Raw genomic sequence first — 13,093 nt, 5'->3', positions numbered from 1 at the left:
GACCGCCCAGACGTGTTCCCCCAAGGGCCTGGCACTTCGTGATCCCTCGCAGGCAAGTAGGGAGAGCTGAAGGCCAAACACTCCAGGCCCCACTGAAGTCAGTGTTGACAAATGATGCGGATTGACCTTTCCTCCCGTAAAATCCCTGCTGCGCGCCTCGCCATCTGTTACGGAGCCTTGAAAACTTTTGAGAATTTTGGTTCCTTCCGAAGCGGTTGGCAAAGTCGTCCTCAGTGTGAATCAACTGTAGATGGGTGTTTGTCGGCCTCCTGGGTGTCGCTCCCCGGGGGAGGCACCGCCGCTGCAGAGCGCGCACCGCGTCCGCCCTGAGCCCTGAACGGAGGGCTCGCTCCCGCCCGGCCCGGCCCCGGCCCCCGCCCCGGCCCAGCACGGCGCCCCTCCTCCTACCTGCTCGGGGCGGTGATGATGGCAGCGGGCGGTGGACCAAGGTGAGGGCCCGGAGCTGGCCCACCTGTATTCTCGCCCTGGCCCTGCCACTGAGTGACGGCACTAAGGCCACCTGGGCGTTCGTCGGTGCCTCGTTTCCCAGCTGGCCAGGTGGAGATCCCAGGTGGAGATCCTACATGGGCCCTGCTCACCTCACAGGGCTCTCAAAGGTCAAAGCAGGGCCTGGAATTCAGTCCCAACCTGGAAACAGATTTCCTTAACTGCACAGGTTTTAAGAATTTAAAAAAAAATTTTTTTTTTAAAGTTTGTTGACTGGATTTTAAAAATCAGATTTTAGGGCCCCTGGGTGGCTCAGCGGGTAAAGGGTCCGACTTGATCTCAGCCTGGGTCTTAGTCGTGAGTTCAAGCCCCGCATTGGGCTCCCTGCTGGGCGTGGAGCCTACTTTTAAAAATAATAATAATAATAAAAATCAGGAAATTTCTCGGAAAACTCTAGCTTCTCTTGGAAGTCAAAAATCTTGGCAACCCTCAGCCTCCATTCCCCACGGCAGCGAGCGACCGGATTGGAGGAGTGGCTGCCTGTGAGCCGGGGCCAGCGCTTTCTGGTTTGTGCCATCCCCACCCCGTGGTCTGTGAGGGAGAGTCTGCGTCGCTGGCCTCGGTCTATACGTTTTGTTATACGTGGACTGTTTCCCCCCTTCACGTGATGTTGGTGGACCCTCTTGGCGTTCGGATTTATGCCCTTGATTTCAGGAGGATGGTGCAGACTTAGGACTTTATGGTAAGTTAGTATCATACGAATACAAAGGATTGGGGGCGCTGGTTGGGCCTGGAAGCCTGTGTTCATCTCGCACCTTCACGTGCTCGGTGCCCTGCTTACCCCGTAAGCCTCCCCTGAAGTATGAGGTGGATCCGCCGCCCGTGGCACATCAGCGCACGGGGCTTCACGGGGGTCGTGGGCCGCTCGAGCCAGGGTTGGAGCCTGAGCTCTTGGCCTGCAAAGCAACGCTACGGGCTGTCAGCGTGCCGTGGCTGTCGGGCACAGCCCTGCCCCAGAAGCTCACGTGTCCGCGGTTCTACTGCGGTGGGCATGTGGGCCGGGGCCCTTCGTGTGACTGGCGGTGGTGTCGTCCTTTTCTCTTCATAAAGTGATTTTCACACAGAACTGTGGGATATTCTTTGAGTACCTTTCTCCTTCGCCTTTAAAGCAGAGTCACCGGGGATCCCTGGGTGGCGCAGCGGTTTGGCACCTGCCTTTGGCCCAGGGCGCGATCCTGGAGACCCGGGATCGAATCTCACGTCGGGCTCCCGGTGCATGGAGCCTGCTTCTCCCTCTGCCTGTGTCTCTGCCTCTCTCTCTCTCTCACTGTGTGCCTATCATAAATAAATAAAATTAAAAAAAATAAAGCAGAGTCACCCTGGTTTTCCCCCAGTGTCTTTTTCAGAATTAATATTAAACAGGTAAAAGGGAGCCATATGCAGAGTCCTACCCTTATGTGAAGCCATTGTTTTCCTCATGGGGGCCACCGAGATACCTCCTGTGTCCCAGGGCTCTGAGGAACTGCGTAAAAACCACTAAGTTAGCCTTAATTTCTGCAGCTGAGAAAATGGAGACCAAGGAGACCCAGCAACTTGTCCAGGGTTGCTCCTTCCCCTCTATCTCCTGGTTAAGCTCCACTTTACCTGGGCTGTCCCGTCGGATTCTTCAGAAAAGCTTCTGAAGGTCGTTGTATGCTCATTTTCTCTTCCCCCTGTCATTTGAAGAGGAATTGCATTAAGGAAACAGCATTCATTGGGTTAAATCTTATTTTAAAAGAGAAACAAGGGAGCACCTGGGTGGCTCACTGGTTGAGTGGCGGCCTTCGGGATCCTCCCGGGGTCCTGGGATCGAGTCCTGCATCGGGCTCCCCACAGGGGGCCTGTTTCTCCCTCTGCCCCTCTCTCTCTCTCTGGGTCTCTCATGAATAAATAAAAATCTTAAAAAAAAAAATAAAAGGGAATCAAGGGGTTTGTAGGGTGGAAAAATGAAACACAAGACCAGAATATGGGTCTGTCATATGTCATTTCTGACAGACCCAATGAGGTTTTTCTCATTCTGGTATCCTCTGGTTCCTCTGGTTTGTGTCTGCTTTCATCTCCAACACGTGGAAGCCCTTCTTTAAAAGGGTAGGTGGAAAAAAATAAAAATAAAAATAAAAAAATAAAAGGGTAGGTGGGACTTAGGTTAGGAACTGAAGCTTCGTTTACCTGTAGGATATAAGCAGGCAGCAGATTTCTGTGGCTAGAATCTGTGCCCGATATTAAAATATCCACCCAAATGTATTTGGGAGCAAATCCAGAAACCCTGTCTCAGCACATGTTGGGCTCCTCTTGTCTCTTAGTCCTGGGTCTAGTCATTCTCGTAACTGCACAGCTGTTTCCCATCTCTGCACACCGCCGTGGAGATAGTCACCTTGGGGTCTTTCTTTTCCCCGTCACCTAAATGCCACCATCTTTTAGTTTCCTTTGCTAAGTGGAAATCACTGGTGTCTTGATTCCTGCGGAGCAGCCCCCGGGGCACGGTAGTCTCTAACATGATTCAGTATTTGAGACAAAGCCAACAGAGGTACTGCACCTAGTTTTTCAAAAGCCCCATTGCTGATGTTGAGTATCAACGATTAGGCTCCCGAGGAGGTTTTCCTTAAAAAAAGTTCCAGCCATAAAAATGATATTGAGGACCATGATCACCTGCTGGTGTCAGAGTCGAAAAATTTTAGAGATTACCTAATTCTCCCTCTATACACATTCTCAGTTGTCTGCTTCTCACGGAAGAGAGCTAGGCACTCCTGTCATCCTTGCTTGAGAGGTAGAAGTCCACGCCATCTCAGTGATTCATCAGCGACTTTGTGATCCTGTGCTTATTATTAAAGCCTTTCATCAGGAAGGTACTGGAGAGCAACTAATCCTCGGAGTTTGAATGCTGAAGAAGGGCGTCCCTGGGTGGCTTGGTGGTTTAGCGCCTGCCTTTGGCCCAGGGTGTGACCCCGGGGTCCCGGGATCGAGTCCCGCATCGGGCTCCCTGCATGGAGCCTGCTTCTCCCTCTGCCTGGGTGGGTCTCTGCCTCTCTCTCTCTCTCTCTTTCTCTCTCATGAATAAATAAATTTTAAAAATTAAGAAAAAATAAATGCTGAAGGATCTATAGGGAAATGTAAAGTAAAACCATAATGAAAGATCGCTACACAGTCGCTAGAATGGCTAAAAGAGAAAGATGAACAATACCAAGTGTTGATGAGGGTGTGGAACAACCAGAATTCTCACGTATGACTGTTGGGAGTGCAAAATGCTACAACTCTTGGGGAGAACTGTTTAGAAGTTTCTTATAAAGGTGAATATACACTCACCATATGTCGCAGCAATTCCGTTCCTATTTACCTAAGAGAAACAAATACTTACGTCTACAAAAAACAGACTTCACCATGAGCCTCTTATTTATAACCGCCCAAGGTAGAAACAATTCAAACGTTCTTTAACAGGTGAATGGCTAAAGTAATTGTGGAACATTCTATAGAATGGAATACTAGTCTGCAATTTAAGCCCCCCTCCCCCGTACTACTGATACATGTAATACATGTAACAATGGGGGTGAATCTCGGAAATATGATACAGAGGAAGCAGACATAATAGTACATACTGTGTGATTCCAGTTATTCTGCAGCAAACAAAATGAATCCACGGGACAGAAAGTGGATCAGAAGTGACATGAGATAGTTTGGCGGGGAGGATGGATGCCTAAGAAGAGGCACGAGGAACTGTTCACAGTGATGGCCTGATGGTGGTGATGGTTGAAAGATAAAAAGGCGTGAAAACTCACCAAGCTCCACACTTAAAAGGGTGCATTGTGTTGTATATAAAGTTGGTTTAAAACAGATTTAAAAAGATGAGGGATTTAGTCTGCGCTCTACCACTAACTAGCTTTGTGTATTTTCGTAAAAGGAGCTTCATCTCTGTAGTTCTTTCCCATGACAAAAATGAGGACAGCGGGTAGGTCATCTACCTCATTCAATTATTTTGAAATGCCTTTGAAAAAGCATAAAGTCAAATACAAATGCTGGGTAGGTGCAAATTCCGTAAACTCCTCTTTAGGGAAGAGAGGCAAGAACTGTGATGACCAGGGTATGATTTCACTTTGTGGACCGCTGGCTGTGGCACTGCCTCCCCTGGCCATCAGTGGGATGAGGGGTTAGACTCCATCAGATGGAGGGGACCGTAGGCTCCGAGACTCGGCCTTTCAGATGTGTTTCCTTTAGCCTCTGTAGTGTTAGCCCATCCAGTGGTAATTTAAAGTGAGATTGTTGCCATTGTTTACACCTGGAAATGTCACATACAATTTTAGGTTTCTAGCTTATCTTTAGAAACTAGCAGATCTGGGTCCCTATTCCCGTGACACTCATTACCTGGAATTGTGTAGTGGCTGTTGCTTTACGTGAGCCATTGCTTTAGTTTCCCCCGGTCTCCCCCACTTTCTATAGCCTTTTTTTATTCTCTGTAGTAACAATAAGAGGAAAATTCATTTTTGAGTGCCTGCTGTATGTTAGGCACTATTCTAGGGCGTGAGGATGCAGAGGGGAACCAAAGAGACAAAATCTCTAATCTCATAGTGAGTGATAAGTACCTAGCCACATCATTAAAAATTAGGGGGAGCTACCCTGTGACCCAGCAATTGCACTGTTAGGTGTTTATCCAAAGGACACAAACATAGTGATTCAAAGGGGCACCTGCACCCCAATGTTTAAGCAGCAATGTCCACAATAGCCACACTATGGAAAGAGCCCAGATGCCCGTCAACAGACGAATGGATGAAGAAGAGGTTACACACACACACACACACACACACACACACACACACACACACAGGAATATGACCCAGCCATCAAAAAGAATGAAATGCTGCCGTTTGCAATGACATGGATGGAACTAGAGGGTATCATGCTAAGCGAGGTAAGTCAGTCAGAGAAAGACAAGTGCCATATGATTTCACTCCTATGTGGAATTTAAGGACCAGATGAACAGGGGAAGGGACGGAAAAATAAGGTAAGAGGAAAACAGAAAGGGAAGCAAACCATAAGAGACTCTTAACTACAGGGAACAAACTAAGGGTCGCTGGAGGGAAGGGGTGGGTGGGGGATGGGGTCACTGGGTGATGGGCATTAAGGAGGGCACGTGATGTGATGAGCACTGGGTGTTATATGTAAGTGATGAATCTCTAAATTCTACCCCTGAAACTAATAATACATATGCTAATTAAGTTGAATTCAAAAACATTTTTTTAAAAGCCAAAATAATAATAAAATTAGGCAGGAGAAAGACCCAAAGAGCTATATATTTTAGGGAAAATGGGAGAAAATATGTTTCTTTGTGGAAATAAAAGAATATTCTTACATATGTAAGAGGCTAATATGTGTCTGTGTCAAAATTATCACACCTATTTCACTTGCTTACCTCACATAATGAGATGAATCCTTTTTCCCTCTGTGATTCAAAAAATTCATGAATTTTCCCCCAAAATGGATTCCAGTGAAATCATAGGGAATATCTCAGCGTTTCAAAAAAGAATGCAAGTAGGCCGAGGGACTGGCACAGATTCCAGTGGGCAGACTGGCACAGGCTCCGCTGAATGTTCGCTTTTCTTACCTCTGTCCGAACTATCAGCTCAGCTTTGGATTTTTCCGTTTAATCAAGGTCTTGGGATGCAACTCAATCTGAAATGAGCATCTCTATTGACAGTCTTACAGCCTGAACTGTGTTTAGCTGCGGCCGGGAGTCTTCCTACCCTAATGGGTACGATGGCCCTGGGCCTGTGCTAGGACAGTGCCTGGAGTGGTGCCGTCTCCCCTCTTCTCGCTAACCGAGCAGTTTACGTCTCTACGTGGTCAGCGACGCATTGATAGCGACCAACATCTTTAGCCTGACAAATCCTAGCAGGCTTTGAATTTGATCTCATGATCAAGGAGCTCTGACTTCTCACCTGCAGACAAGCCCCTGGTGGGCGTAGAAGCTAAATAACGTGGTTCCCTCTGTGTTAGGCGAACAGCTTCATTGCTTTGCCTTTAGATTGGTGATGGTCCCAGGCTTTGAGAATCTTGGCTGGCTCGTCCCAGCCCTTTGTGCTTGCCTGGATCGTGCAGTAGGCAGGCATCTGCCACGTTTCTTCAGTTTAGGCTGGAAAGGTCATCTTGCCGCCTGGCAAAGAAAACTGCACTGCTCCCATCTGGTGGCAGTTATCTCAAATCGCTGCATCATCCACCTGCTACTGAAAGGGCTGCCCGGCCCTTCGGTGGTTCTGCGCATCACAAAACTGTACAAAGGGCCCTTCCCCGCTCGTGCTCTACAGCACTGTCAGATGTCTCCTCATTATCTCAAGGGGGTGTTACACGGGTTTTCTTTAAGACAAGTAAGTTGGAGAGAATATTTTTTGGACAATCAGCAGAGTGATAACATTCTAGGTTCTGCATAATTAGCCATGAGACTCCTAAGCCTCGCTCTGTTCGTCTGCTCATAAAGCAAAAATGCTTGGATTTAATGCTCTCTAGGAGCACTACTGATACAAAGTCTATAGTTACATGATTTTTTTTAAAAATTCAAATACCTATAAGACAAATACTCGGACTGTTTACGAGGTAATTACGAACACACAGACATTTTATAATTCATATTAGCATTTCTAATTCTGACTGGTAATAAGGCACATCATGAATTTAATAACTTATGGGGGAAAGATTAAATACTATATTAAATATACAGATTACAAGAAAAATTCCAATACTCTAAAAATTCAAATGTAAAAAACTGTGCACCTTAAAACTGAGATTTTGTGGGCATGTGTGTCATAAGACCTCTACTTCTCAATACATGGTAGAGTTTTAAACAGATTTTTAAAGTCAATTTCTAGAATTAAAATTGACAATTGAGCAGTGTAAACGACTGCAAAGTATTACAAGAAAATCGGAAATGTTACTGAGACACAAATACTCAAGATGACCATGGAAATTAAAGATTTTACGGCAGATCTTAGTGTTTACCTGACTTGTGACCAAAAATCTTGTAAACATTATCAAAATGCACACTTGGAACATTTGAGCCCATTAACATTTTTGTAAACACAGAATTATGTGTGGATTGTGTGAAAACATGCAAGAGTGCTCTAGGATTAAGGCTCTCTTCAGCTGCAAGCTGCAGAAACCTATATACAAGCGGACTTGAAGAATACACCTTGTGAGGATTCACCAGGAAATGACCATGAACCTCGGCAGACAGGTGTCAAAGTGCCGCTGAGCCTCAGAGGGGGTAGAGAGATTAAACAGGACGAAGTCTTATGTCTCAGGTCTAGAGTCCCCGCGTTTGCTCTGCATTGATTTTGCATGTGGCTGCTAGCCCCACACCACACCAGAGCCTCGGCTCCACTTCCCACGCTGGTGGCTCCCCTCTGTGTTCCTCTCCATTCAATTAGTGATCACCTCTGTGCAAAAAAGAGCCTTGACATATCTATCATCTATCTATCTATCATCTATCTATCTATCTACCTACACAGGGTAGTTCAAGCTAAATTATGATGGCGTAGGAGCAGACAGGTGGATTAAGTGCCCCGTCTAACTGCTGCCTATCCCACAGCCTTCAGGTTTGACAGCTTTGCTGCACCTTACCTCTTTATTAACCCCCGTTAGCGATGGCACTGAGTGCCTCATCCAGTGTTTGGGGAATGATATCGAAGTAAGGAGTTCTAAGAATCTGTGGACTGCTAAGGTGTAACCAGTCTGCAGCATTTAAGAGTTTCTGCTAGTGTTCTTTAGATTTTTTTGATGAATTTTGGAGTGTCTTTAAGAGAAGAGTTGGTGTGGACGTGAAAACACCTGCCCAGGAATGGAGTCATGCCTTCCTGGTGTCTGCTGTGTTGAGGAGCACTTTCATACCTATATTTTGGGTCTTCTCAACAGCCCATCAGGTAGGTAGGAAAGGCAGGAGGAGCCCTCAAGGTTGGTTGTTAGATCTGAGTTGGGGGGAGGTGGGTCGCTGAGGAAGGATGAGGAGGAACAGAAAGCTCCTTGAATTTGACAGCTATTATAGCAGTTATTAAAATAATTTCCAGGGATCCCTGGGTGGCTCAGCGGTTTGGCGCCTGCCTTTGGCCCAGGGCGTGATCCTGGAGTCCTGGGATCGAGTCCTGCGTCGGGCTCCCTGCATGGAGCCTGCTTCTCCCTCTGCCTGTGTCTCTGCCCCCCCATGTCTATCATAAATAAATAAACAAACAAACAAATCTTTAAATAAAATAAAATCATTTCCAAGCCTCTCTGGGTTAAGTGCTGGACTTATAAATATGTTTTTAAGTTGGTTGAATCTAATCTCTTTGAGCCTCGTAATTGTCTTCAAGGGAAAAATAATACTCAGCCTCATAGGATTGTAGTAAGAATCAAATAAAAGCTCAAAGTGCCTAGGACCGTGGTTGGAATATAGTTATATTTTCTTTCATCTATTTGTTTATCTGTTTATTTGTAGGTTCTTTGCAAGATAGTTACTGTTCTTCTTTCTTCCTGATACAGGTGTTCAGGAACCATTTTTCTGATTCTTGCCCCCCAGTCCCATGGTAACCTGAGTCCCTTGAAGCGAGGAGTGCCTTCCAGGCCAGGCCAGCCCTTGCGTCTGGCTGATGATGGCATCAGTACCATTAACAGTGATGGCACAAAGCTACGGGCACCCTGGTTATCTCACTGAGTTTTTGAACACGACTCAAAAGAGCTTGTATGTGTGTGTTTCCCTCACAGGTGGATTTGCTATCGTGTTTCTGGTGAGGACAAGCAATGGAATGAAATGTGCCTTGAAACGCATGTTTGTCAACAATGAGCATGATCTCCAGGTGTGCAAGAGAGAAATCCAGATAATGGTAAGGCTGCCCCTCAGACTTGGGATTGCTTGTGTAAAATGTCCCCTCTCCTGAGATGTCGGGGGGCTTGGGGAGGCTTGTTCCTTCCCTGAGATGGCAGCGGAGCCTCAGCACAAGATGAGAATGAAGAGACCTGGGTATAGCATGCTTCTCCCATCTCGGTCACCCTTAGCTGGAGGGCAGAGGGGGAAGGAGCATATTGGGAGGCCTGACCAGCTTTTTGGGTCAGAGAAGTGTTTGTGCATTGGGAAGAGTTTATCTCATAACATCATTCCCAGAACTAACTATGGAGTTTAATCCAGGAACCCCATCTCTCCCTGTCTCTCTACTCTTGTCTACTATCAGTTGCCGGTCCTGGTGTTCATCCCTCTGGAGCTTCTCAGCCTTCTGTGAACATACCCTCCCATACCTTTATATTTTACACGTGCAGTTCTTTTCTCCAGAAATGGTTTTCCCTTTTTTTTTTTTTTTTTGAACTAGAAACCTCTTTCTCATATATACCCTCTGATTCCATTTGTAAAAGTCCAAGAACAGGTGAAAGTGATCTGTGGTAACAGAGATCAGAAGTGGTCATCTGAGTGTGGGAAACTGACCAGAAAGAGGCATGCGGGACTTTGTGGGCCATAGGGACGTCCTATATCTTGTTTTGGGTAGTGGTTACACAGGGCTGCACAGTGTTAGAGCTCCACGAACACCTTAACATCTGTAGGTTTTATTATATGTTAATCATACCTCACGTCTTAAAAACTTTGTTTTCACAACTCAGATTCATACTGTGTTTAAAGAGTCTCTATCTGTTAGAGTAGATGCTGAAATATTTATGGGTGAAATAACATGTCTTCAAGTAATGAGTAGATTTAGAAGAGAAACAAATTGGCAAAGGGTTACGATTGAAGCGGAGCGGTGGGTATGTGGGAGTTTGTTAGTCTCTGCTTTCAGTTCTGTTTGATATTATACATTAAGAAACTTAAAGTCTCTTTTTTTTTTTTTTTTTTTTTGAGAGACAGAGTAAGTGTGAGCAGTGGGCAGAGCGGGGAGTGGGGGGTACACCAGAGAAAGAGAATCTTAAGCAGGCTCTACAGCCAATGCCAATCTCATGATCCTGAGATCATGACCTGAGCCGAAATCAAGAGATGGAGGCATTTTTTTAAAAGATTTTAAATCTTTAAAAAAAATGAATAAGTAAAAGGGGGATCCCTGGGTGGTTCGGTGGTTTAGTGCCTGCCTTCGTCCCGGGGCATGATCCTGCGGTCCAGGGATCGAGTCCCACATCGGGCTCCCTGCATGGAGCCTGCTTCTCTGCCCTCTCTCTCTGTGCCTCTCATGAATAAATAAATAAAATCTTTAAAAAATTTATTTACTTGAGAGAGAGAAAGAGAGTGAGCGTGAGAGAGAGCATAAGTGAGGGTAGGGGTAGAGGAAGAAGCAGGCTCCTCGCTGAGCAAGGAGCCCAACTCGGGACTTGAACCCAGGACTCTGGGATCATGACCTAAGCTGAAGGCAGATGCTTAACCAGCTGAACCTCCCACACTTCCAAGAGTCAGAGGCTTAACTGACTGAGCCACTCAGGCACCCCCCCCCCCCCCCCGTAAATAGTCTTTTATCCCTTTGGGTTTCCACAGTACTTTGGTTTATGCCAATTATATTGCTTATCTTGTTATCTTATAAGTAATTCTGCTGTCAGAAGGTAAGTGTTTTAAAATCGAAAACTTTATATTCCAGCAGACTTCTTGACATAAAGTAAGTACAGTTGATCCTTGAACAACACGGGCGGGGGGGTGTTGACCCCTGAACAGTCGAAAATCCTCATATTACTTTTGGTGTCCCCCAACTTAACTGCTAGTAGCCCGCCGTTGACCGCGAGCGAGTCCCGCTGATAACGTAAACAGTCAACGCATATTTTGTGTGTGTGTTCTGTGCTGTATTCCACGATAGAGGAAGCTAGAGGAAAGAAAACATTAAGAAAAATCTTAAGGAAGGGGTTGCCTGCACAGCTTGGTGGGTTAAGCATCCAACTCTCGCTCTCAGCTTAGGTCTTGACTCAGGGTGGTGAATTCAAGCCCCGCGTGGAGCCTACTTAAAGAGAGACGCCTGGACGGCTCCGTGGTTGAGGGTTCGCCTCTGGCTCAGGGCGTGACCCCAGGGGCCCGGGATCGAGTCCCGCATCCGGCTCCCTGCATGGAGCCTGCTTCTCCCTCTGCTGTGTCTCTGCCTCTCTCTGGGTCTCTCATGAATAGATAAATCTTAAAAAAAAAAAAAGAAAGAAAAAGTCATAAGGAAAAAATATAGCGCGGTATATTTACAGTAGTGTACTGTATTTAAGGAAAAAATATGCGTCTGGATTCACGCAGTTCAAACTCCTGGCGTTCAGGGAGCAGCTGTGTTTGATGGACTTTGGATGAGACGAGGGTATGAATCATGGTGACATCAGATGCGAATATTCACCTGGAGGGAGGATTCCTTGGTGCCCCGGGTTTTGATGCTTTTGTAAAGAACAAAAAGAGGTCGCGAAATGGGGGAAGGTGGCGCCGTAGGGGCTCCGGCGGGCTCCTCGCCCACCGCCCCCCGGGCATCCGGCTGCCTCTCTGCCCCGGCCCTGCCGCCCCCGGCCCGGCGCGGCCCCTCGCTCGTCCTCTGGCTGCGACAGGCCTCAGAGACCCGACGGCGCAGGCCGCGCTGGGCTGGTGGCGCCGAGGCCGGGGCGCAGGCCCACGGGCTGGCACCGGGCACACCCGGCCACGCGCCTTCCCCGTGCAAGGTTCTGTTTCGTTGTGTCTTGAGCTTCTATTTTTTCAGGACTTAAGTGCGCGTTGGGCGAACGAGCGGTTCCCCCGCACGTGGGGCGGCTCCCCGAGGGCCCCTCCTGCGGGCGCTGCACGCCCTGGACGCAGGCCTGTGGTCGGTTCATTGGAGACGTTCCTGAATAACTGCTCTAGGGCTGGTTCCTGACTTCCCCGCACTTGAGGGCTGCTGGAGCAGGGACAGCAGACACTACGGCCTCTGCGCCGCTGCTCGCTGCTCCCCGCGTACCTGCACACGCGCGCACCTGCCACCTGCCCCGGCAGCCGCCGTCCGTACAGGTGTGAGGACGCCGTTCTTGGAGACCTCCTGGTGGACCAGCGTGACCGTTCCTTTTCCATATGACTCTGTGTTCACTGGAATTAATCATCTTCTTCGATTTTTTGGTCTGTCTTTTCTGTGTACTTTCCAGCAATTTGACCCTGAACTCTCCGTAGGCTCTACAAGTGATTCTTTTTTAAAAAGTTTTTTATCTTCTTGAAGAAATCTCAGTCTCCTAACTCAGGAAATCTGGATTCCTTGCTCTCTAGGCCTGATTTACATTCTTACCTTGGAATTTCTTAGTCATTCCCTTTGCCCTGCTTTTTTTCTTATGTTAGACTTCCTGACTCATTTTTTTGTTTGTTTGTTTGTTTGTTTTACTTCCTCATTTTGGTGGAGCTTATCCTGTGGTAGCTTCCTTAGGCACGATTTTGAGAACTCGCAGACCTGGGACTGTCTTTATTTCATTGTTGTGCGTGGGAAGTTCGAAGTCATTCTGATATTGGGGCCTTTGGGTGGGACCCATTTTTTTTTCCTCCCTAGAAGTGTATCAGTCTCCCCTTTGTTGACAACATTCTGAAATATCTTGATGATGCACCTTGCTGGATGCATTTATTATTTCTTAATAAGTGGTGTTCCCATGTAAACTAGGAGTCTCTAGTCTTGCACTGTGAAGAATTTTAGCTTGTCTCATTTGGTGATTTCCTTTT

The 13,093-nt window shown here is 47.1% G+C and overlaps 1 protein-coding gene across 13 annotated transcripts in view; it reads left to right on the top strand.

Moving 5' to 3' along the window:
- The window catches only part of AAK1 (AP2 associated kinase 1), a 156,071-nt gene that overhangs the window by 65,769 nt on the left and 77,209 nt on the right, over nucleotides 1-13,093 (top strand). For all 13 annotated transcript variants that reach the window (XR_013389885.1, XR_013389884.1, XM_077915722.1 and 10 more), the window contains exon 3: nucleotides 9,205-9,323. Coding sequence is in view for 11 of the 13 variants with exons in the window: in XM_077915722.1 (XP_077771848.1) it covers nucleotides 9,205-9,323 (119 nt within the window). In the remaining 2 variants the exon portion in view is untranslated. The remainder of the gene's footprint in view (nucleotides 1-9,204; nucleotides 9,324-13,093) is intronic.

The sequence above is a fragment of the Canis aureus genome, chromosome 11 (assembly GCF_053574225.1).
Source record: "Canis aureus isolate CA01 chromosome 11, VMU_Caureus_v.1.0, whole genome shotgun sequence".
NCBI lineage: Eukaryota > Metazoa > Chordata > Mammalia > Carnivora > Canidae > Canis > Canis aureus.
The sequence above is the reverse complement of the archived record's forward strand: the minus strand, read 5'-3'. Positions and strand labels throughout refer to the sequence as shown.